The 26,819-nt window shown below is 37.8% G+C and overlaps 1 protein-coding gene across 1 annotated transcript in view; it reads right to left on the bottom strand.

Moving 5' to 3' along the window:
- LOC107197132 (uncharacterized) overlaps nucleotides 1-26,819 on the bottom strand; it is a 180,286-nt gene that overhangs the window by 43,293 nt on the left and 110,174 nt on the right. The window contains exons 3-4 of the mRNA XM_015602810.3: nucleotides 15,397-15,600; nucleotides 7,939-8,295 (exon numbers count right to left, since the gene is read on the bottom strand). Of these exons, the coding sequence (XP_015458296.3) occupies nucleotides 7,939-7,961 (23 nt within the window). The 5' untranslated portion in view covers nucleotides 7,962-8,295; nucleotides 15,397-15,600. The remainder of the gene's footprint in view (nucleotides 1-7,938; nucleotides 8,296-15,396; nucleotides 15,601-26,819) is intronic.

Raw genomic sequence — 26,819 nt, forward strand, 5'->3', positions numbered from 1 at the left:
TTGATTAATGTGCAATAGTAGTTTACACATCTGTAAAAACTGTATTAATACAAAAAAGTGCATCAAGACCTTATAGCTACATATGTTGCCTTCCAGGGATGTGTATTCATTTTTCAACAAGACAATGCAAAACCACATGTTACAAAGTCACAGCAAAGGCCGGTCAAGTCAATAAGAAAACATTAAATATTATATATTATGTAAGTCATCCAGTAGAATTTATATTGGCCCATTTATCATTATCTAAAAATAGCAACTGTCATTCACAATGCACATTTTTTGCATGACAGTGATCCATTTCAGGTGTAAGTGTAAAAAATGCCAAATATTTAGTTTTGAAATTTGGACTCAGTACTGGAATCTATTTAAAGCTACTGCTTGTAAAGTATGTTTTCGTGTAATAAAAATGCAAGTTTTGATTATTCTTGGCATTGAAATACAATTTGACAAATCTGATCGATTTTGGGGGGATCTTGGAACCTTTGCATTCCTAATTACAGAAACTATAACTTATAATTTGTTTCTGGAAAAGAAGGCTTATTTGCTCTTTTATTTTTATTTTATTTAATCCATTATACATATATGCTTTTCCTTTACCTTTACGTTTCCTGTCAGATTGGTGAATGTTTAATTATTTCATATGTGTATATACACACAGAGATTTAAAATGCAGCATTCTTTTGCATCTTTGTTCCTTCGATGCTTGTTTAGATTTGTACACACAATAATGAAAAAAATAAAACAATAAAGAAAATGTAAAAAAAAAAAGAAAATATAGATTCTATAGTGTAACTGCATAGGGATTATTAAATAATAAAGAATAGAACATTAATTTGTAAGGAGTACATACTAATACAGTCTTTAGATTGAGCTCACGCTGTCTGTTGTGTTACACGTTGTTAATTTTTGCGTCAGAATGACTGCAGATGATGCTCCATTTAGGCCGGCGCTGCTGTTTTGTTGCCAGGCAGTAAGTGACGTTGTCATTGTTCTGCCATTGTGTAGAGCAATGGCTCCTGAATGAGGGTGGATGCAGGTGGTAATTTGTAGCTGGTGGCTGGGTTACAGTTCAGTGTAAGCCTGTGTGTTATACACTGTCATTCACATGATTAGGACTGTCTTCATGTATGACATTAATCTTGTAAATGAATACTCTACCTATGTGGATTATGATTGATAGCCCTGAACTTCATTGATATACATAGTGGAGAATATACGTGTCCTGACTGTCGGCGGATGAATACTCAGAGGATGAATGCGCAGACTTAAAACGTAATCATTTTAATGGGGCCGAGGGAAATGATAGTAATGTGTTTTCCTCGTTTAGCTTTTGCAGCGAGACGCCTTCGCTTGATTGAAATTCATGGAGAGCTTTGACTTTGCCCTCCAATCGCTGTGGCACATCAACAGTGCCCTCGCTGAGCCCGGCAGCAGTGACATGCATCCATTTGGATGTGTGTTAGTGTGTACACACACTCAGTCAAGTCCCATGGCACCACCTGGCACGCAAACACACTTCACATTTCCCTTCGAAGTGAGCCTCCGGTTTTCCGACTGGCCCGCGATGGGCCGCGGAGGGGCGGGGAGGGCCGGTCTCACGGGCAAACACTAAAGGTTACTACACTCATTCCACATTAAATATCAAGGACAGCAGTAATTACAGCACCCTGTTGTCAGGTTCCAGCTGCATGGTGGGCTACGCCATTTATCTGACCTTGAGAAGGCTTGAAAATGGCTGTTCTGGGCGATAGAGGGGGTCATTTGGAATGGATGTACTGGTGCTGCTGCGCTGTGGTTAATTACTCTGCGTTCACTACCCTGACTGTAATTGCGTGTCAGAACCCGCCCTTGTTCTAGGCACGTATGAGTGCAATGGGGGTAGACCCATTTATTGTCTCTTGAAAATTAATCCAGACCTTTGTTTTAACACCCTGTAAAAAAATGATCCTACTTTTTTCTGTAATAAAAGACTTAAAAGTAGTACACAAGCATTTTTTCAAGAACTGTCCTCCTCCAAATATATATATATTGTATTGTATTGATTTTTAAAACACAATATGGATTTTTAATTATTAGTTTAGATGTAAAGATGTTGATGAAGATGGTGTCACACAGTGGTTCAATGGCTAACAATTTCACAATATATTGCCTTGCTTATAGTACCACATAAACATGATGCATGAAAACTGTGATTAAAAACAAGGGTTATTCCACCAAATATTGATTTCAGAACTTGAATTTCTGAAAACTTTATGAATATGAACTTGTTTTCTTTGCATTATTTGATGTCTGAAAGCTCTGCATCTTTTTTTGTTATTTTAGCCATTTCTAATTTTCTGCAAATAAATGCTCTATATGACAATATTTTTATTTGACATTTGGGAGAAATGCTGTCTGTAGTTTATAGAATAAAACAACAATTTTCATTTTGATAATACATATACCTATAAAAAGCAAAATCAGAGAAACTGATTGAGAAATTGACTTAAAACATATATTTGAAACGTATAAATCTGATTTCTGTATGGGCTACTTCAAAGGATACATATCCGTTTCTTTCCTTAAAGTGAAGAATGTAAGGGGTTAACTCTGATGCCCCAAAATAAGAACATGACTAACTGGACTGTACAGAAACTGGGCAGAGATTGAGAGGGAGAAGTTTTGCAAGAGGCCGGAGCAGCGGCCTGTAATTAACACCGTTTCATTGCACAACCGTGTGAGTGCTAAGAGTGGAGCTAGTCGCTGCTCCTGTGTGGGTGTGAATTGTTGTCGCGCCATTGTGGGTGGTGCTGAGTGTTCAAATATAGACTCTTGCTGTGGCAGCCATGTAATGCAGCCTGCCTCTGGTTCGGACGGGCCGGGGACATTGTTAAACGCTGAGGATTATCAGGTCAGCCGTTCCGGGAATGCTTCAGCTGTTACTGAACTTGGATGTATGTTAGCACGAATGCTAACCGACTGATAGTGAGTTCCGTCAAGGGACAAACAGACAACCGGCCCGGATAACCCTGCTCGATCTCAGCCCTACTGACCCACATTTCACACCTCCATTCAGAAAGTCCCAGTGAACTGCGTGCTCCCGCTTAAGCCTGGGCCGCTAATTAAGTCGGCAGCTAGTCCAGAGCTGTCACAGCTTTGTCAGAAGGTTCCGCTTGATTTACTGGTCGCTCCCCCTCGGCCGTGGCCTTATATCACACTCTGCAGTCCCATAATTCCAGTGCGGAAAGCAGAAGTCACTGTATACACAGCCACAGTAAAGGAACTGTATGACAGTTGACAAGTGAGGAAGAGTCACTGCAGTTTGCTAAAGCTCACATTGATAAGTCAGAAGGCTATTGGAACAATGTTTTATGGACAGTTCTAGTTGAAAAAAAACGTATACCATCTGTGAAACACAGTGGTGGTAGTCTGTGGTGGTCTTCCTTTGCCATCATTGATGGAACGATAAATTCAAAAAAAATATACCAACAAATTCTAAAGGAAAAAGTAAGGACATCTATCTGTGAGCTGAATCTTAAAGAACATGGGCCATGCAGCAAGACAATGACCCTAAACTCATAAATTGTAAAGAAAATAAAGTTAAAAGTCAATGGTGCTGTTCTAAATCCAGAAAAGAGCTGACGTAGTAGAGAGCCATTAGTCATTTACAGATAACAAAGTAATATTGGATAATTTTCCTCAATTAATAAATAACAAAGTGTAGTATTTGTTGGATTTGGTTCTCCTTATCTAAGATAAGGATCTGTGTGAAAATCTAATGAAGTTTTAGATCAAATTCAAATATAGAAACATAGAATATTCACCAATGTTTAAGCACCGCTGTGTAATAAACACCTTAAACCAGGGGTCACCAACCCTGCTCCTGAAGAGCTACAGTCCAGCAGGTTACACCTACATCCCAAATCTAACACACCCCATTCACCTGATCAAGCTATCCTGCGGGCAGTAATTAGATGGATCAGGTTTGAGCTAAAGTCTGCTGGAGGGGGGTAGCTCTCCAGGAGCAGGGTGCAGAGTCCCCTGCCTTGATAGCTAAAGGCCTGTTGGTAGGCCCATATTTCAGTTCCTTGTCTTTAAACAACTTAACTTGCGTATTGGTTTCATAGCAGTTACTGAATGTTTTATCAAATATATATTGAAACATTTATAGCAGTTACTGGATTGTTTATAGTGATCACTGAATCATTTATAGCAGCAGATCCAGCATCATTTAGCGTAGTAACAGAATCATTTATAATACATCCGCAAACCAGAACAACTTGGAACAGTTTGGAAACTGCTAATAAAAACTAAACACAGTGTTCTTCTTCTACTTACTTTGATGTATATTTCATTGCAGACTGAATAAACACAAGAACACAAGAAGATTTGTCTGCTCAACTTCATTTCATTTGTTGATATACATCTATTCCTGCATTTCAAGCATGCAGTACACTCCAAAAATGTTGAGATAAAAATACATTGTAATATAAACTGTGTGTAAAGAAATAAAAGTCCAAGTAGATGTGTGTTTTTATATACCAAATTTATAGTAGATACAGAAAACTACAGATACAGTTACTGAAGCATTTATATAATAGTAGTGTCAGGTAAAGTATATTTACTGAAAAACATTTATGTCAGGTAAGATACAATGCTTTCCATTTCTATCTGTTCTATGGTTTAGCTACTGAAACCTCTTCCAAAGTGTTTCTGCAGTTATGTAAGGTAACAATAAGGTGACAGCAATTTGCTTTAATAAGAGGGTTGTTGCTGGTGTCAAGAATTCAAAAACATTCTTTGGCTCACTTAACTTAACCATTTATATAGCCTTTTTATGTTTTGTCTCGAAACAACTGGCAGAAAAGGTGTTTTGTTCTCTCATCTCTTTAAACTCAGAGTATAACTTATGAATCAGACATCAGTCAAGCTAGACTTGCCTGGATTTATAGTATATCTACTTGACCTGAACCATGTTAAAAAAATACTCAAAATAATGTTAGCTGGTGTTTAAAGGAATAGTTACAGTGGCATTGTATTTTAATAACCTTAATTCTTAAATGTCTCATTACATTATTTTTTCATTCATTTTAAAATGTCTAGTTGTGGTCTCTAGTATGAATGAAAAAAAAAAATCTGGTATAACGATGCTTTAGTCCCGTGGAGGAGTGGGCTGGGGAAAATGATAGGATTTCTTAGGACTTGCTCATGAATATTCATACATGCAAACATATCGCCCTTTGATTGGCTAACAGCACTGTGAGGCAGTGAGATAAACAACAGTTAGAAACTTTTTAAAATAAAGACATTTTTACATTAATAACAGTCTTTGCAATGTCATATGTTAATTTACAACATGTAATGCTTGCTAAGTGCAGTTCAACCACTGACCTAGTCTTAGAGCCTCTGTAAAACGTGAAATCCAACAAAAACCCTATGTAAACCTATAGTTACTCACAGAGTTGCGTAGTCCAGATCCAGAAAGTAAAAAATGCTTTTTGCTTTTAACTGGTGTGAACAGAACTATTATACACATCTTTCTATCTCAATTGTACTTGGCTGGTGGTGTTCCGTAGACAAATTCTAACTATTTGTTCCTTAGCTCTAGAATTACTGGGCAAAGCCTATAACACTGATGAGCTATTTTCACAAATAACACAGGAACAAACTGTCATGTTGTTCCTAGCGCTGTTACCTCCTGTCTGAGGAGGTCGCAAGCTAAGGTGGGCGAGGCCATGAATACTAACTCACTGGCTGACGTAGACAGTGCTATTTCTGATCGATTCATTTTTTTTCTGAATATTTTCTTTTACTAGCTGCTGCAGACAATGGAGGCTGAGGAAAAATTTCAGAGAGAACTATTGTATTTTACAAAGAACAAGAAAAAGTGGATTTTAGCAGAAGGACACCTTTAAGAATGAATTATTTCATTTACCATAATTATCCATTAAGCTGAACATAGTGTTAGAATGTTGAGTCTTTACCCCCCCAAAGAACTGATATGCCCAGTTCACACCTGCCATTAACATGCGTCATGGGTGATTCGATCACAGATGTTTGCCAAAACACAAAGCCATTCACACCTGGCATTTTAAATGAGTCTGCTGTGAGCACTTGCGATCAAATTTCTCACATCATCAGGAGGCGGAGCTGGTTACAGCAAGAGTCTTCCAGTTTTCTTTGGATAGAGTCCTCAATTTAGGTCCAAATTAACTTAAATAAGGATAAGGCTGCTAGTATCGCAGGATTAAAATGGGCCTTGATGGTTTAGGGTGGTGAGCTTAGTCAGTCTGAATTCAAAGCCCAGTCTGGCACAGGAATGACAGACCTGCCAACCTTGATAGACTATCCCTAAACTGTCAGCTGTCCAGTCCACAACACAACAATTTTGACTAGAATAAATCATATTTTGCATTATTTAAAAATAAACATAAAAAATCCCCAGTGCAAATATGAAACAATGCATGCATGTGTAAAGCATGTGACCTACCAGTTTTTCTTAAGCTTTTAATAATGGGTTTTAAATATCAAAAACAACAGATTCAATATAAGATTGGCTAAATTTAGTTATAGTTCTTTTAGTGGTGTCAATCATGTATAGTAAAAAATTTATTAATCACCACAATATTCTGTGATTAATTAAATTAATTAAAATCATGCATTATATTTTTAAATGCCTGCATTTTTGGGAGACAGTAATAATAGTGGAGTGGTGTTTAGGTCTTTTTATACTCTATTATCTCAGGGTATTTCTGGTGATTTTTAAATTAGAATATTAGAATAGTTATTGAGCTCAGAAGTTTTAATTAAGAAAATAAATGCTAGTGTAGTGGCATATTCTAAAGTGCCATCAGCTGTATTTGTGTGGGTGAGATAGAGAAAGACAAAGCAAGAGAGAAAGCACCTGAGAGACTTCAGCACAGTGATGGTGCACCGAATAATTTGGAGGAAAATGAAGCGAGGATAAAAGTAGCGCATGGCTTCATAGGTAGCTTGCTATTTTTTCCTTAAAAAATGGAATTGTACAAGTGTATTAGGAGGTCAAAATACATATGCAGTTACGCAACATGCATACATGATGGTAGGTCTGGAAGGAATAGCATTTTTACTTACTATACTACACCTTCTATATCGGTTGTTGAAGAGTTAAGGGTTCAAACTGACTGAATGAACAAACTGGAGCTTATAAGCTGCTTTTTTAACTAAAATATATTTTCCTTTTTAAATCTTCATTCAAAAAGCTGACCTAGACCTAATCCCTGTATGGAAAATCTGTATCAGTTTCAGATTTAAAAAATCCTTGTATCCTATATGTCCAAAATAGGAGAGAACGTCTGTGTGCCTTCAGCACAGCAATGGTGTGTCGACAATTTGAAGGAAAATGAAGTGTGGATGAAAGTAGAGGATGGCTCCATAGGTAGCTTGCTGGATTAGCGTGTTTGCTAACTGGCCAACACAACGGTGTGAGCGACCACGGAGACACTTTAACAACATGGCAAATTATGAAATCAAAAGCTATGCGTGTTTTACAACATGGAACCATTAAAGCATACTAAGAGTCAAAATGTCGAAATGTGTGCACATAACACAAAATCATTCATATTGGCAGATCTAGAATAAATGGCATTTTCACCCACTATACTACACCTTCCATAATAGTGGTTAAATAGTTAAGGGTTAGGATTAAAGTGCATATTTGTGCACTCTCTCCCTTTGCAATTCATCAGTATTACGAACGCCATTATTATGTTAACTATGAACAAACACTGCACTGCGCAGCATTAGTTTAATCCTTGTTTCAGGATGTTTGCAACCTGCTGGTGTAGCAGTAGGAAAGCATCCTCCTTGTGTCTTCAACACAAAGTCTTCCCCACTACTCAGATATTATCAGTAACCCTGAAGTCATTTCAGTGTCTTGCAGAGATGTGGACCCAGCATGGGATCACTATTAAAACCCACCTGGGTAGCTCGCTGTCAGCCATGATTTGTGGTGTTGTCGTCCTTGCTGTTGTTTTGCAGCAGAACCACCGGGCCTTGTGGGAAATGGAGTTTAGTGTTCGCAGCGTGTTTTTCTCCTCTCCGTCCCCCGGAGGAGGTCTGGCAAGTCTTCATCCATTAGCAGCTGAGACGGCTGAGGTGAGCAGTGTCGTGTGTGCGGACACACTCCACTTCCTTCCGGCCGCTGTGACAGTAAAGCTACGTCTGCCTGTTCTCTGGGGCATGAGCGTCCGTCTTCAGCTGGACGCTGTTTGGCAGGGATGCACTTCCGTCACAGCTAACTGTCCTTTCCATGGGGAATGACACTGAAGGAACCATCTGGAGATGGAGCAGATCTCATGGTCAGTAGTGGTTACGAATAATATATAAAAAGCATTTGATATTGAATATAAAGTACAAAGCAGCACAACAATAAAGCAAACTGACTGAGTGAACAAACTGGAGCTTGAGAGCTGGAATTTTCTTCTAAGATAGGATGTATTTTATCTACGCTGGTCTTAAGCCTAGTCATAGACTATATTTTCCTTTTAAATCTCCATTTAAAAAGCTATTTAGGCTTAGAACTCACTTTCACATAAAAATCTTGTATCTTTTATCAATGGAAGTCAAATGGTGTAAGCCCTTTATTGAGCATTTCTATTGGTCCATTCATCATAAAAATACTTGAATCACAGTTTTCATGGGTTTTGAGTGAGTACTCTGAAAAAAAGGCCTAAAGTTTTAAAACTGAATCTATTCCTTAAAATGATTTTAAATGAATTAAATACATGGAAAAGGTATAAAATCACTGTTGTCACATACAAATATAAGAAAAAACCTTCAGTGGAAGTCAATGTAAGATTTTGTTTCAACTGGTCCATTACCTGTGAATGTTTGACACAGTATAAAGAACAAAGGGTCAGATTCACATTGTTTCTAAAAGCAAAACAAATGTAGATACAACATTGTTCTGTGACAGAGAGGAAATACAAAAAGTACTTTGGAGAAATTAGCAATAGTTCAAAAGTGTCAAAATAGCATTTAGTAATATATTTCCATCACCATACCCTAAAAACATAATATATCACATAAGTAACAACATATTTCACTGATAAACCTGGTATTTTCAATATGTCAATTATACAGGGAAAAAAACTTAACATTAACTTTCCTACATACAATTTGTAAGCAATGTTAACACACTCTGACTTTCTCAAAAAGCTAAAAAACAACAGTGGAGAAGTAAGGTTACGTGACTTTCCCAACTTCTCTCTCAGTATTTTTCTCTCATTGCTGATTCTGTCCACTGCTGCTTCTACAATCTCGCAAGCAGGACTGTCTGTTCCATGGACTAAGCTAAAGTGGGATACGTCTGCCAATGTATTAAAAAAAATATCATAAGAGCTGCATACATACATGCTAATATTGTAGTTTCGTAATATTTGGGGCTTTAAAAAGAAGCTAAATTTGAAGTTGAAGGGTTTGTGTGTTAAAATAGGACAGTTATTTAAATGTATAGTAAAGAGAGTGCCAAAAGCATATATTTGGGTTGGAGATAATCCTACAGGGCAGGTAGATCTTCAATTGTAGTACTGGGGAAAATACAATTATTATTAATAATTATTATTTCTGTTGGTTTCTTGTGGAACTTTGGCACATTTTTAAAACATGATGTAAAAAACACTGTATTACTATGTCTATAAAATGTTAACATTCAAAACAGTATTACTTTAATTTATTGAGAGTTAATGTGGAGAGCCTCTTTAGTGTCATTTTAGACCATTCTTACTGATCCCCTCATTATACCAAGAACAATATTCTGCACTATATGTAGTTTAATATGTAGTTTGCACTAAAATTGAAGTTACTTTACATTACATTACAAGATTACAATTAAAATAGCAGCTTCAGAACCAAACTGATGCTCCACTGCCTTAAGTCACTTTGGTGGAGCAGCATGTGACCTCTCGCCAGAGCACCAAAGCATGAATTGTATTTTTACAACAGTGGAGGAAAAGCAAATTACACTTCCCAACTGTAGTGGGAGCCCAGACGAAAAAGTACTAATTCTCCCATAATGCAGCTTTAGTAAGTGTTACGGTGATGAACTGTCAACTGTGAAAACATTATTTAGACAGAGATTTCAGTGTCTTCATTCTGTGCCGCATTATTGCTGCACAAAAGCTCTGCCACGGCTTCTGAGAAAGCCAGATCAGATTTTATTGAAATAGGTTAAACATGACACATTTTGGCTCGTCACGGCAGTGTTGAAGAGCGTTTAATAAACTGAGCGAACCCTTATCCATCTGCTCTGCTCTCTCACCCCCCCCACATCTCTCTCTCTCCCTCTTTCTCTCTCTTTCACTGTGTCTCTTCCTCACTCTTTCTCCTGAGGCTAACACAGTCTCGGTAGCAGCATCATTCATTTCCTGAAGAATGTGAGGCAGAGGGCTCTTGCCACTGCAGGCCAGGTCACAAGATATGAGTGAGTCATTTTCAGCTGAACGCAGGTGTTTACTCACTCACACACACACACAGAGACACACACACACACACACACACACACATTACACAGTCTAAACGGGCAGTACAAGAGCAAGCGTGCTACTCTTAACATCTTCACTGGTTCTTGTGGAGTGCGCTCCCTAGCAAAATGCATTTATAGGATCTATACTCTACAGAAAGCAACCATTAACCACACGCGCCGTAATTGAACCCATAATTCTGCTTTTATTGAAAATGTGAAAATCTCTGTATTGTAAAATAAAATGTGCCAACCCTTCTTTGCGAGAAGTGAAAAGCGTAAAAATAATGACACTTTATTGAGTGAGAATTATTAGGGCAATTTTATGAACAATATGAAGCACCCCATTTCGGCTGTTTGCTGTTGGTTTTACGATTCTTTATGGGACTCCAGTGATGTAGATGAAAATGCACGGCACTACTACAATGGTGTTAAAGTGTAAGTATGGTAATCATCTGGCGGAGAGTTTACACAACGTGCCTGCCGTGTGTTTTACTGGCCGTGAGTTGGCACAAAGTGTTGCATTAAGGAAGTTCCTCACGCATTACACAGGAGTGCACACGGTCAGACGGGGGGTGAGTCAGTGGTCGCACCTGAATCTGCAGCCTGGGTGCATTTGTACAGCGACTATAGACAGGGCTTGGCCTAAAACAAAAGCTTAGAATGGCTTAGTCATGGGAAAATGAGATAATGAAAGGCAGCTAGGGCTTGTGGTTCAATTTACAATTGGACAGAGACAACAGGCCTTAAACCCGCAGTACGGGGAAATGACGGATGACACATTGCTCAAACATATGATATCACTGTCTAAAGTCCACGGCTGCATCAGGGCGTTACAGTACAGGGCTGGGCCCACTTTACACAATGTGTGAGTGTGTGTGTGTGAGTGTGTGTGTGTGTGTGTGTTTGAGAGAGAGAGAGAGAGAGAGAGAGAGAGAGAGAGAGAGAACATACTCACAGGCGCTAAATCAACATGCACCTGCTGTTGGAGTCCACCCAGCAGAATCATGACCTGCATGATGGTTCAACAGTTTGGAATAAATGCTGTCAATAATTAAAATCAATAAATCAATCATCAATTTCATGCAAAAACCACATACCTGTTTTTTTTTCCTATTTTACACATTATAGATCTGAGAGTTTTTTTGTCTGCATTGCGGTAAAATGATTATTTGATCGAAGGAAATAATCCAAAATTTACTTGAAGAATAAAATATTTTTACACTGACTTACATTAAACGTTACAGAGAAAGAAGGTTTTGTCCTTCTCAGGAACAGTTGTATCTCTTAGAGATATAAGAGGCTTTTGCATGACAGTCAGACTAGATTTGCAGATAGCCTAAAGCGGAATTAAGTAAAAAAAATTGTTTTGTTTTTTTGTTACTGCGCTCATTCTACAGTTAAAAACTGTAATTAATACTTTTAGACACCCTAAAAGACACATTTTACACATGTCTTTGTGGACAAGCTTAAATTGAATCACAAAATAAAAGATGTGGACTGAGTAGTAATGTAATAATATAGAATTTTACACAATATAACTCACACATATTGTTACACAACATTAATCAGTTCTCATTAGTGCTAAGCTGCCGACTTTACCAAAGTTACATTGCAGTGCAGTATCAGTGTTCTGTCCTGAAGTAGCAACAACAAAATTAACCTAAGCCTAGGTTACGACACAGGGATTAAGGGAACAAAAGTAAATACAATTATGCTATAAACATCAAAACTACACTGTATTCATTAAAGTTAAATTGTATATATTACTAATATACACAGATGTATAGTAACAAAGTAGAAATACTTTACAACTCTACTTAAGTACTAAAATACTGTATCTGTATCTACTGGAGTACTATTTTCACTTCACTACTGTACTAAAGTACTAAAATGCTGTATCTGTATCTACTGGAGTATATATTTTTCTCTCCTACTTCCACTTTTTTCCACTTCACTACATATTTTCTGAGTTTAATACATTTATTCTGTTAGCTAGCTTTCTAACTAGCTAGCTAGCTGGTACTCAGAGTCCAAACATATCAGAACCATTCTCATTTCACCTTTTTCTCACTCCAAAACAAGGTGTTTGAGTTCACTCTCTCATATACATTGTTATTTATTTATTGTTAAGTAAGCTAACCATAGCAGCACTGAGCTCTCTAATACTTGGTAAAATGTAACTCCTTGCTAGGTTAGCTAGCTTAGTGAAATGCACGGCAAAACTGGTCAACACTAACCAAACCAATTTAATTTTACCTTTCTGTCACTCCAACAACAGGTGTTTATGTTAATTCTCTCAGATACAAGTTACTTATTGTTAACATCTGTGTTGTAAGCATAACATTTAGCTAACCACAGCTGTACTGGGCTGTTTAATAATTGGTAAAATTTAGCTAGATTAGCTAGCTCAGTGAAAAGAGTTAGGAAAAGAAACAATATAACTATAAAATAAAAACAAAAAAGCTCATTATATTTGTGTGTAAATGGTGAAAAATCTACTAGCTAGGTTATCTAGCTAAATATATTTACAAACATTAAAGTAACAACTGCTAAGGCCATTCACTCTACTTTATCTTTTAAACAAGTGTAACTTGAGGCTCATTTAGCTAGAAAGTTGTCTGTGGTGTGGTGTTTAACCTAAGCTAGCTAACCAACCAGCTGTTACCCAAAACTAGTCCAAACTAAATAAATCCAAATAAATTTTACCTTTCTGTCACTTCAACACCAGGGGTTTGAGTTCACTCTCACAGATACACATTTTTATTTGTTGTTAACACCTGTGTTGTTAGCGTAAATCAAAAATATATAATATATAATATATAATAAGACAATATTGGGATATCTTCTTTTTCATTGTTTCTTTTAAAACATTAATACATACTTTTAATTAAAACAAAGTTTATCCTGCTTTCGTAAGACAGTAACTGCCTCTACTGTCCAGGGTGGCTTTTTGCTAGGTTTTAGAGCATTGCTATGAGAATTTAATAGCATTCACCAACAAAATCATTAGTGAAGTCAGTATGTTGGATGATAGCCATCCCAACTCAACAACTCATCCCAAAAGTACTGGACAGAGCTCCAATACAAAAACAAAAGGCTCAATGCTGGGGGTCTTTAAACCCCTCTAGCTCATACCTGGCATTAGGCAAGGTACCGCTCTGAATAATTCTAATCTATTGGCAATACATCTTTTGCTTTACAGGCAAAAGATGACAAGCTGCATGTGTGCATTTGCACATCTATGTCAGCAAAGGGTGCTTCTTAAGTAGATGAATGTATTCATTAAAAGACGTCTCCACAAACATTTAGACATGTAGTGTAGTGCAATGGATGCACGCCTAATATCCTACATAAGTACATGGAATTTATATGATCCTGGAAACCTAAAAACAGCACATTTTAATGGCGTGAAGGAGGAACAAACACATTTTAAAAGTGACGAGCGTTAAATCTGACACCTCTGAGCTGCTTTCTGAGCCTGAGCGGCAGATTTACTTTAGCGGATGAGGTTGAGTGAACCGTGCTCTCGTAGTTTGCAAGTAAAATGGTTGTTAAATGTGTTGTTCAGGCCTGATCCTGTGGTTCAGTCCCACTGCTAGCCCTGAAAACAAAGTTTCCCCCTGATTAGCCAGACCTCACGACGCAAAGGCATTGCTGTGCCGTTAGTTTTGGGACTTTCTTGATGTGCATTCATTGTTTCTATTGTTATGGTGACAAAGGGCCTGTAGAAAAAAAATCTTGCTGGAGCGTCTTATCGTGATTGGTTAAATGACTGGCCATGTTATTACAAATTCGACTGCCTCCAAAATCTCATTTCTAATTCTGTTTCCTGTCATTACTCCTAATTCTGTTTCACTTGATGGAGTTGGAAGAAATGTTGCCATGACGACAGAATTATTAATTCGCCTGTCTTCACCCCCACCCTGCACCACCTCACCCCCCCCTTCTCTCCAACAACTTCCCAAAAATGAATGAGTGCATAGAAGCAGTACGTTATGAAGATAAGATGAATGCATGTTATTGTGTTAGATTTGTGGAATCAGATAATGGGATAATAAAGGTTGCGGGCTAATGAGGCAGAAGCAATGGGATTGGATGTGACAACTCTGTTTACATGTCTCCATCCGATGCGTTTTGTCATGGGTTGTTTGGTTTGGTTTACACGGCCCTAACTACATTTTATTCATCGTCGTTCGTATTCAGTGCCAAATTACTGACTAAACAGTTGGTGCCAGGGGGAAAGAAGTCCATGAAAAAAATGGTGCTCTAGAAAAGGGGTGAACAACTCAAAATACTTCCACCTAAAGGGACATATAAAAAGTATATATAAAAATATATTTTTTATTTAATTAAAAATTACATTTTACTTTATAAACCAACTGTTTATATGTTATCCAGCAAATTACACAAATCAGGCATAACATTAAGCATAAATATTACATTAATACTTAAAGTATTACAAATAATAATTGCTGTATTTCTGTAGCTTACTGTCAAGTACCTTATTAAAACAGAGGGGACAAAAAAAGAAAGAGAAAGAGAGAGAAAGAGAGAGAGAGAGAGAGAGAGAGAGATGGGCAATTTGGGCTATTCTCCACTATGGGATGTAGTTGTAGAGTTGTACAAAATTTGATGGATTTGTCGCTATACTTCTGAAACCTCACTGGATTTTACGAATAATATAGCTGTTTTTTGAAACTGTGTATAAGCTCTGTTATTTAGATTTTGATGGGGGAGGAGACTGGGGCACACATTATGTTGCAGTGCATGCTGGGGATTGTAGTGCAGCAGATGTTAGCATATGTTAACAAATACTAACAGAATATCGAAATAATTTTGCCTGCTGGACCAGATTTTGCGTTTTTTGTTTTCTGTTTGTAATTGACACATAGACTCTAGGCTGTGTTTATTACCTCTTTTCATCACTCCATCACTCTCCACCAGAGAGAAGGAAGGTGTCGGTACGAAGCTGACGTTATTTGTTGTGACAAAAGCGGATCATGCAGTGCACTGTAACTTCTTCCCTTCAGGTCTGCTTTGTCACTTCTTCTGATTCGTCTTCTTCCTCGCCAACAAGCAAACACACACAGCTGGAGAGAAAACTTCACTGAGGCAATCTGTGGCAGCGGAAAAAAAACAGAAAGAGGCAAACACACTCTGTAACTGAGGGCAAGGAGCTACTGGGCATTGACAAGAGATGTTTATGTAAACACAGAGAGAGTGACTGTAGTCTGTACACAGAGACTGTACTGTGAACACTGAGCTCAAATATGAAAGTTTAAAAAATATAATTATATTCTAAATTTAGCACCAATGTGCCAAAAGTCATGGGACAGCATTTAAACTAATTATGAAGCTTGGGAGAGCTTGGGAATTCCCAAACTTGTATAAATTGTGAAGCTGAACATTGGAATGGTTGGAATTGGATTGAGGCCTGAAAGGGAGTGCCATATGAATGATACACATATTCAATTTTTTTAAGTTATATAGGTGTTTAACACGGAAGGCATTACCACCCAAAGTGGACAGCACAGTGGGGATAATATTTGTGACCGGCGGTGTCTTACTAGAAACATCCATGTTCCTGTCATCCGATTGGCATGTCTGGGTATAACACACCACTGCACAATGCTGGGGGTCTTTATACCCCTGTATACAGAAGACATACCTGGAATTGTATGGTATGTTGCTGACAGGTTAATGCGTAAATGCTTTAGAGAGTCGATTTCTATTGGTACTACATCTCTGCAGGAACTAGAAAGCCGTGCACATTTGCATAAAGATATCCAAAAGCAGTATGTAAGACTGTAGGAGGAGAACATGCCAAGATGCATGAAAAATGTGAATAAAAACCAGGGTTATTCCACCAAATATTGATTTCTGAACTCTTTAAATTTTATGAATATAAACTTGTTTTCTTTGCATGATTTGAGGTCTGAAAGTTCTGCTTCTTTTTAGTTATTTCAGCCATTTCTCATTTACTGCAAATAAATGCTCTAAATGACAATTTTTAATTTGGAATTTAGGAGAAATGTTGTCCGTAGTTTATAGAACAAAACAAAAATGCTTGTTTTACTCAATCATATACCTATAAATAGCAAAATCAGAGAAACTGATTCAGAAACTAAAGTGGTCTCTTAATTTTATTTCCAGAGCTGTATAAGCTTCAAGGTTATGTTAGCAACATTAGCTTCATAGGGAAACCCACTCCAGTGCAAAACTAATAGAAACTTAAGACACTTGGCGTTTTGCCAATATTTAAAGTAATTTGCTAATTTATTTAATTCACTGGAATGTGGATATCACACCTTTTCAGAACCTGTGGAAGTCCCACTTGTGTGAAAAGTGTGAAAACTAATTCCCAGGCTATACTCATGTCACTGATGGTCCAGGTAACCTGATAGACAGTGTCCCCCTTGAAAAGGAAAAGCATCGTATGCATTCATTCAGCCAGCGCTCTATTGAGGGCCTGTGCTCGTGTTTACACCACACAGTTTAAAAATACCTCCCCCTAATTCAGGGGAAAAAAGAGCGAGAGGTTAGTTCCCACAGAGTGCTGCTGAAAATAATAAAATGCTTAACATTCCTGATCCCGGAATAAAAGGCAGCAGTCTTAAGCTCATCGAATAACAGGGGAAAACAGGCGCTAAACACTCAGCAGCGCCACAAACAATGACAATTCAACTGTCCTCAAGATTTTCCACTGCCTTAAAGATCTACTACCAGCATTTCACTTCTACAAATGAACCCCCCACCAACCAGCCAGCAAACACACACATTTACACACCCTCACACTCTATCCCACTTGGAAGCCTTTTTGTCTCTCTCGCGATCCAAGGTACAATGCTTTTCTGTGATCTCACAGCATTCTTGTGGTGTAAGTGTTTGGTATCAAACTGCAGAAAAACAAATCTCCTGAGGGACACGCAGCAAACAGGCGGCTTTCTGACGGAGCAGGTTTTTCTCCAATCTGCTTTTTTTTTTTAAAAGTCTGCTCACTGCAGTGGAAGTCCACGCTTCACAGTGAGCTTGAGATTGGACCATTATATCAAATACATCTTTGATCTTTTACTTCTTTTTTCAACATTTACATGTCAATTCTATTCTACCCATATATACATTTCATACAAATGCAGTTCTCCAACCCACATGAGGTCAGTGTTCAAATCTCCATTCAAAATAATGTGTGGTCCAAGACTAGTCTTAATCCTTCTCTGAGAAACTGCCCTAGAACTTGGGTTTGTATGATTAGGTAGTCCTTTGACCTCATTTTATTTCTGTTCGGAACGATCATGCATGTGTTTTTCTCAGACGTCCTCTGAGAAAATTACAGCCTGAATTATCTACTGTTTTTCGCTAAACTCCGTAGTTCCTCCGGTAATTTTAGTCCTGTCCAGATGCACATCTCTGAGTTTCGTGTCCTAGCATTTAATAAAATAGCTATTTATCCACTGCCACACACCAGAATTAAACTTTGGGCACATGCTTCCATGGAGATCCACATAAACACAACAGTGAGTGGAAATGGAGGAGCTACTGAACGCATTGTCACGTGACCAAGAAAGCCAAAAAACTCACTGGTCCTCCTGTTTTTTCAATAGCAGTCCAGATGCAAGAGTTCAATCAATGAGTAAAAGTGTGAAATATTTTTTACAGACATCTCCCTGAGAAACTAATCCCGTCCGGATAGGGTGTTTAAGTAACTACAGCACGTAAGTGTGTGTGTGTGTGTGTGTGTGTGCATGCAGAGACCTCGGAGAGAGAAGAGGCTGCAGGGTACAGTGTCTTCCCAATCCCGTCGTGCACTGCTGGCACACTTTCTAAGCTAGACCATGATTTAAAACTGTAAATGCTGTTCTAAATCTAGTAAAAGTATGCTATTGTTGACTGATATGCCAAGCTGTTCATGTGGTTATTCACACAGTTAAGTGGAATTTACCAGAAGGTGCCTGAAATGGCTAGGAAACAGCTATTTTGTAGGTAAGTGACAAATAGTGTAACAGTGTAAATAGCCACAATAATCAGTCATCAGTCAACATTAGCACACTTTTCCTAAATTCAGAACAGCATTTACAGTTATAAACCATTGTTTAGCTCAGGACCAGCAGTGCATGATGGGATTGGGAAGACACCATGCTCCAACTGTCCCTCCTCTTTGCACACATACATGCTGCAACACAATTCTGCCCTTCCTACAACTTTCTATATGGGCGGCAATGTAGCACGTTTGCTTCCCAGCACTGGGGGTCTTGGATTCAAGTCCCTATCTGGGTGAAGTTTCCATGTTCTCCCTTTTTCTGCGTGGGTTTCATCCAGGGGCTTCATATATCTCCCACAGTACAAAAACATGGAGATGAGGTGAATTTTATATTCTAAATTGCCCAGAAAAATGAAATACTCTAAATTGATTTGTATATATATATATATATATATATATATATATATATATATATATATATATATATATATATATATATATATATATATGTGCATTGTATAGGATTGTGTGTGTATAAAATGTATGTATGACTATGCCCAGATATGCATTGGCACTCTGTCCTGGGTAAAATGCCATAGTGCTGATGCAGTCCTCCAGGTGGACGGTCGTTTCTGGTTGAGAGTATGCTGTGCGCTATTGGCTGCTGCTTCTCACCGGTTCTCACTGCTTCTCACTCAGTGCTGAGTATAAATGGTTGTTTGTAAAAACGTGTAAATTGTAAAGCGTCCTTGCTTTCCTTGGGGTTATAGAAAGGCGCTATATAAGTGTAACTTCACTATGTATGGAGATATATCTGATATCTGATTACCAAACTAAAATATAACTCTCTTTGCCAGATTTTATAATCCATTCTAAGAAATCAGAGTATGCTGTTTGCATTTGAACAGTCAGATAACTGCAGAAATCTGCTTTCTGTCGCAATAGGTTTTTCTCCAAATGGCTTTGCTGCAGTGGAAGTACACACTTCAGAGTGAGCTTGGGATTGGACCATTATATCAAACATATCTTCGATCTCTCACTTCTTCTTTCAACATTTACATGTCCATTCCATTCTACCCGTATATACTGTACACAAACCCAGCTCTCCCACCCACATCAGGTCAATGTTCAACTTATGCAATCTCTTTATGAAGTCACTATACACAGCATATACTGCCATGCATCTCATTGTATTTAAACACCAAGTCTCCGCTCTCTGTAAGGATACACTATACACTGTGCTTCAAGGACTACTACTTTGTCGTGCTTCAGTTACAGTGTCAACCATTTTTCACTTCACTTTTTTCTAATCTTCAGTTTCTAATAGGATGCAACACATTCCTTTCTTCAGCTCTCTGAAAAAAAAACATAGTGCATCCAACAAGAACGGAAATTTATGCTGTGTTCCATTTGAGCCCTGAAATTTTAATTGTAATGGTCCTACAAGTCATATTTTCTACTCAGAATTCAGAAGAGCTTCACCAACCATGAGTAAAATCAGTAGTATTAAACAGTTTTATCTATTACCTTCTATCTATTCTTGTTTCAATAAATTAGTTTTATAAACAGTACTGTCTAACTGCTATCAGTATACTGCATAATGCATTGTTATAAACTGGTATCGCAAACAATGTTAACCTGAGACAGTGTTATCAATGATGGTTGATATCTGATTGTTTAACTGGAATGCCTTCAACTTGGGTGTGACTCCATTCCCAGTTCTGACATCCAAAATCTGTGGTAAATGGAGCACAGAATTTGATTTACACAGCCCTTTAAACTGATATCTTACAAAGAGTAGAGTTCCCTCTCTGATCTATATTACTATGAACAGTGTGAACATGAATGTGCTGCAAAAGATCCAACCAGTTGATACTCATTCTGCCAGCAGAGTGCCCATTAGGGATCCTGTGTAAAGAGGCTATAGAAAAAAATAATCCAATCTCACCCCAAATATAGCTGATGATTTCTGGTGCCTGAATTTTGGTTCTTCAGTTTTTTTGCGCTGGAGTTATGAGGCTAATCAATGATGAAAGCTTATTTCCTACCAAGGCTGAACACTGAACAGATGCATATTTCATTACAATGAGAGCATAATAAGACTGGTTTAATTGAATTTAGTGAAGTGTGTGAAATAGTTTCTGAAAGAATGTTTTTTTAATATGCCCCCACTGTTGCATATTGTACATTTTTTTTGTACATTCCAACTTTTTAGTTGTTAACAATAAATACAAAAAAATATATTGGCACATATTGTGATTGTTTTTTGATGCATCTAACAGATGTCTGTATACCAACAATTAGAAACACACAAACTGCATGCCTTAGGTCTGGACATTTCTATAATAAAATAAAATCCATTTTTTGTCTGTGTTGTGGCCTCTCAAAACACATGCATTTTCTATCTGAATTTAAAACTGGTCTCTCTCTCTCTCTCTCTCTCTACTATATATATATATAGTAAAGTCATAAAACATCTAAAGAATCTACTACCAGATAGCACCAGATTTCACATGAACACATATGAGTAACTGTAAATACTGTTGTATTCCAAATGTATATAATAGTCTGATAATATTTGAAATCTGTTATGTTGGTGACTTGCATTGTACACTACTTAGGGAGCATTGTGTAATTGGGGATTAAACCTCTGTGTCTCTGTGTTTCTAATTCATGGTGTGTTGATCTCTCTCTCTCTCTCTCTCTCTCTCTCTCTTACTCTCTGTAGATGGAAATACAGTATTTTTTAAAACAGAGAAAAAATCAGGGGGGAATTTTAACTTTTAAAAATATCTGGATGTGTCAACCACTTACAGAATAAAATGTTCTGAGTTTGTTCATTAATCTGAAATAGACTTGCTGATGTGGTGTCTAACCTGTCTTACACACTGTAGTGTTTAAAAATGGACAAAATGGACAAAACTACATCAAACAGAGCCTGAAATCTGTGGTAGACCACCTTGTTGGCCTTGTTATCCAGAGCTCAAGGAGCAGGAAAAGCAGCCTTGGCTTGGCTGATTGACAGTATTTGGTGTTAGCATGAAAATATTTTTTTTTTGAATGAATCATGAGGCATCATAGTCCAATAGAAACAGAGGTAAAGAACACTCCTACTAGCTGGTCCTCTGGGCTTATAATGATGCAGGATTACACAGAAGCACACAGAAGTGTAGTAGTCCATCCTGCTTTGCGAAATACCCCCCCGGTCTACTACGATTTCTGTTAGTAAACCTACCCTGGATCTGTTTCAGTAATTCCTGACCGGGCCTCTGAGGACGCCCACCAGAGGCCTGCACTGCATGATGGACTACAGCAGGCTCCAGTAGTACTGCTGAAATGATCCTGATTTATGATATGTTGCAATAGGATGAATATTGATTTTTCTTTTCTCTCTCTCTCCCTCCCGTTCCCCGTCTCTCTTACAGGGAAAGATTGATGCGGGCCTATTGATTTCCAATCAATTCATTTATTTTCATTTTATTTAAGCGTGAGCAATTGCTCGATGCTTCCATAAAACGCGATGCATCTTTATTAAACGCGGCGGGCAAATCGGATTGTTTGAGGATGATTTGGTGAAATATAATGGGCTTTGTACTAATTTGCCAGCCATAAATAAGAGGTCACTGCGCGGCGGCGGTGCGAGGCTGGTGATAGCGTGTTATCGCCGTGGCGTACAGTAATCCTCGGGGCCTGCAGAGCCTGAACTGTATCTGTAAACACGCGGTGTTGATTCTGGGTGTCAGCTCGCTCTATTGTGTGGAAAACAAACACACATCTGCGCAGATAGGCCTATCTTTTGCTCATTATGATTTGGGCAATGCAAAAAAACAACAACAACAAAAAAAGAAGACGTGGCGATGATATCGCTATCACTTCGGGGACATTGAAAGAGTAATTAACGTTTTTTGGCACCGGTCCAGTTTCAATTAAACACAGCTATTTGCGCGTGTTTCCTCGCTCCAGCGAATCCAATTGGCAATGCTTGGCCTGCTCCATGTCTGCGTTGTTTTAAGGCTAATCAGTGCCGCCGTGTATTTGCATATAGGCATCGGCTCCTGCCCATCCTGTGTCCACTGACCCATAGGCGGGCGGCGTGTAGGAAAAGCTCTTCCATGAAAAGAACATCCCCTAATTGTTTGGGCACACATCAACGCTTGAGTACTTACGGGATAAATGGGCTCCCATACAGGGCCATCACTTAGAGAGGAAAAGGCAAAGAGGAAAAAGAGGAAGAACAAGAAGAAGAGGAAGAAGATGAGGAAGATGAAAAAAAGAGGAAAAAAGAAAAAGCCTACAACAACTTACTGATTGCTCTGACAGTGATGCATTAAAATGGGCCCCACGAATAATTGCTCTTTCCTGTGGCTACTGTGTGGGGAGGGTTGCATAATGATGATAAAGTTTGGGCTGTGCTAGAGAGAGATAAAGGCTGCCATGGCTGAGCTCTGAGCGCTCTCTCTCTCTTTCTCCGGATGCTTCCTCAGAGAAGCGTCTCTCTCTGGATAAGCTATTAGCTTAGCATGAAGTGGAGGAATGAATGAAACAGAGCTAAGCAGAGAAGTTGGAAAGCGTGCTTAAGTAGCAGAGTTGGCGCTTTAAAAAGAATAAATGGCGCTGGACCAGACGCAGCCTTTCAAAATTTCTCTGGTTTTGGAAAAGTCTAAAACTACCACAACCACTCCAGAATCCGGGACAATACATGCAGTCGAACACGTATTAAGTACTAGAGACACAGAATTTAAATGTATTAAAAAAGTGACTTGAGAAGAAGCTGAAAGGTTCTTTAAACTCTACACTTAAATGAAAGTACTAAAGCATTCAACATTTTTGTACTTAAGTATTGTGAGTAGTTTATTGTAAAATGTAGTAGTGAAGTACTGAAAGTAAAAGTACATTACTGTGTTATTAGCGTAGTTTTTTACAGAAAGCAGTGCTAAAAGTTAGCAGTGCTAAAGGCAGGACGGGAGCAGCGAGATTGTCTTATAAGATCAGTCTGGTCATTTGATTTGCTTATGGATGAGGAGTTTCATCAAACCCGATGACAGTACAGAGCTTCTACTGCTCTGGCTTTATTGATAATGTGGGTTTGAAATGATTCCTAACATTTTTATAAATGTAACAAGTAAAAATGCAGCACATACAATAGTGTATCAAAGTAAAAAATATTAAACTCATGGAAAATATATAGCGAAGTAAAAGTGGAAGTAGGAGAAAAAATGAATACCCCAAAATAATACTAAAATGCTACCAATGGTTCTTTAAGTGATGCCATAGAAGAACCATTATTGGTTGTTTGTAATAGAGATGCGTTTGACTAACAACAATTTAATTGTCTAAAGAACCTTTACTTGCTGTTCTTTACCAATTTAAAGGATCTTCACACATTCACACATCAAGGTACTGTATGGAACCAAACATGGTTCCTCATAGCATCACTCGAAAAACAATTTCTAGTACATTTATATTTTAGAGGGTACACACAGGATTCAGATGCATTTTAGTTTTAATATGTTTTAAATGTAAAAAGAATAACCTACTAAGCCATAATAATAAAATTCTGTGGTTATTCCATCTCAGCAGCGTATCTCTCCCCGTTTAACATTACACCTGTCAGTAGAATACTAATCTTAAAACAAAGAAAAAAATGCATTAATAACTTTACCATTAAGAAAAAGGAAGAGAAGAGTGGTCAAATTACATGTTTTTCATATTCTCTACATTTCGTCCTTTTTTAGCAAAGATTTTTGCAAATGAATTATGTAGTATATTTATACATGACAATGTTCTTTAAAATGTAAGTTATTATAAGATATGTCAAAATGTTGAAAATAAACAAGTAGGTGGCGGATTCTATGACAGAATCACTGGCTAAATGGTTTTCCCTGCCATAAAGCATCTAGTGACATTTCTTTTTTTCGTGCTTTCTTTATAACACAGCGGCCTTCAATAGAAGTTGGGCGCTGGGTGGTGTCTGTGTTTGTGGTGGCAGAGCCTATGTGGAAGCGAAACCAGAGGGTCAGTGAAAATCTACTGAGATGGAAAATGTTACTTAATCACTTTCTTAGGTGTCAGATAAGGGGTTCTGTAGAGTTTGGCTTCCTAATGAAAGTTCCAGAGAAGATTTTCTTTCTTTCTTCGTTCTTTATTTCTTTCTTTCTATTTTTTTAAGAAAAAGTGGTTCTTCAGTAGCATCATTCCTAAGAAGCATTTAATATATAAGTTAAATGTTCTGTGTACTGCACCACACTTTGCACTACAGCTTTGATATACTTGTCAACGGATGACGAATCGTTTTATTTGTACTGTATTTCTTGAGGTATTTGACATATTTAAGCTGAACCACTGCACAGCGGAGAGAAACCTTCTGAAGGTTTGAAGTGTTTTTCTTCTCGAAGGTTTGAGGCCAAGCTCAGCACTCTTGACGAAGGCACTTAACCCCAGGCTGCCCCAGGAACAGGATGGGAGCTGTGAGGTGCCACCTTTGCCCTTTCCTCACACACCCAGCCTGCTGGCTTCGGAAAATCATAAAGAACACTCAGTGGAAAGGAATGTGATGAAATGAATCACACAGATGAGTGCCACAGAGCACAATAAAGGCTACATTCCTTTCAAATACTTGACTTGAAGTGAAAATCACTTAAAATCACACATATTTCTAAAGTGTGGTTAAGGACATGCAAGCTAAGTAAATGGAGTAAGGCTGTTTTCACACTTTCAGCTTTTTCAGCTTTTCAAGTGCCTCAGAGCTCTCAGTCAGTCAAGGTTTTTAGTGAACATGTGAAAACAGGCGCACAACAAAATCAAACTCAGATCCTCTCCAGCGCAGTTCATCTATGGTCTGATTAATTCAGGTATTGTGAAACTCAGCTCAGAAACACAAAATGGATGATGGACCATTTCCGATGCCAAACCACTCAGAGCAGCAATGGAGCTACAAGAGTACACCATGTTGCATATTATTAGGCAAGTGATATTTTTCTCAGCTTTTTCTAACTGGTCAATGCAAATGACACTTAGTATAATTTACATATACATTTTTTAAAAAGTTGCTGTTATCATTGGGAGATTTGTTCAATAAAATTGAATTTATACTTAATGGGACATGATTTAGAAATTATAACGACCGTAATTTGCATTGACCCTTTAGGAAAATATGAGAAAAATATCACTTGCATTATAATTTGGAACACAGTGTAATGTAGCTAAGAGATAATGCGCTCCCAACTGCACTGAATTGTTAAGTAACCTCTAATAGACTGTTTTGCTTTTCTGGTTACTGATACTTTATGATCATTGGTATCTATTCAATTCAATTCAATTCAATTTTATTTATATAGCGCTTTTTACAACAAAGGTTGTCACAAAGCAGCTTTACAGAGAAAAAGAAGCTATCTATAAAGAAGGAATCAGGGGGCATCTGTAATAAAACATTTGCACATATCCCAAAATATGTAGTACCTGTGTTCAAACACTGCAAACATTATATACGTACTATCTAGCGAGTGAAATCCTCTTAAATGTAGTCTAGAGTATATACCTAATAGTTATGATTTAAGAAGATACTGTATCTGCAAATAATTTAGCTTAATTTATTAAATAATAGATCATTTTGTTTTTTGTCAAGAAACAAATGAATGATTGAATGAAGTTACCCTAAACCTTATGAATGAAGTTCAATTAATGAAATTCAAATTATATAGCGACTTTCTAGAAACCCCACACTTGCACATCAATTTTACCAGATCAATTTTGAGTATTAAATTTTTCTAGGCAACTTACAGTATCCAATTTTACCTGATTTGCTTTACATTCATGCATTACATTCATGTTTTACACACAAACATTTACACTCAGCACTCAACTCGCCTTCAAACACTGGTGGGAACGGCAGCCAATCGTTTAATTAAGTTAAAAATCTGTGAGGAGGCAGGAAAATGACCATTAGTAGAAGGGAAAACAAACAACAGTAGTGTGTGAGAACTTCAGTGGCAGAAAACAAAAGAACAGAGCTCTAAAAAATATTTGGGCTGATGTGTCTATTACAATAATATTAAAAGGCTTGTTTCACAGAGTGGTGATCCTAATGAATTGGCTGAACGTGGTTATAGATTACTAGTCTGGCAGTCCAAACATATGTTTTTATACATGGTACTAGACTGGATAAGAGATTCGTCAGATGTTCTGTATAAGATTTTACACGCTCAAGATTGTGTCTCTCACCCCCTCTTCCTCCCTCTCTCTCACACAAACGCAGTGTTATAGTCTTTAACTGTGTTTGGACAATCTCCTGAGTTGGAGAAGTGGGAGAACATGCCCCTGAATGAAAGCGCAGATGTTTAAAGGGATGTTCTGGGTTGG

Source organism: Astyanax mexicanus, chromosome 6 (assembly GCF_023375975.1).
Source record: "Astyanax mexicanus isolate ESR-SI-001 chromosome 6, AstMex3_surface, whole genome shotgun sequence".
In the NCBI taxonomy this organism is placed as follows: Eukaryota; Metazoa; Chordata; class Actinopteri; order Characiformes; family Acestrorhamphidae; genus Astyanax; species Astyanax mexicanus.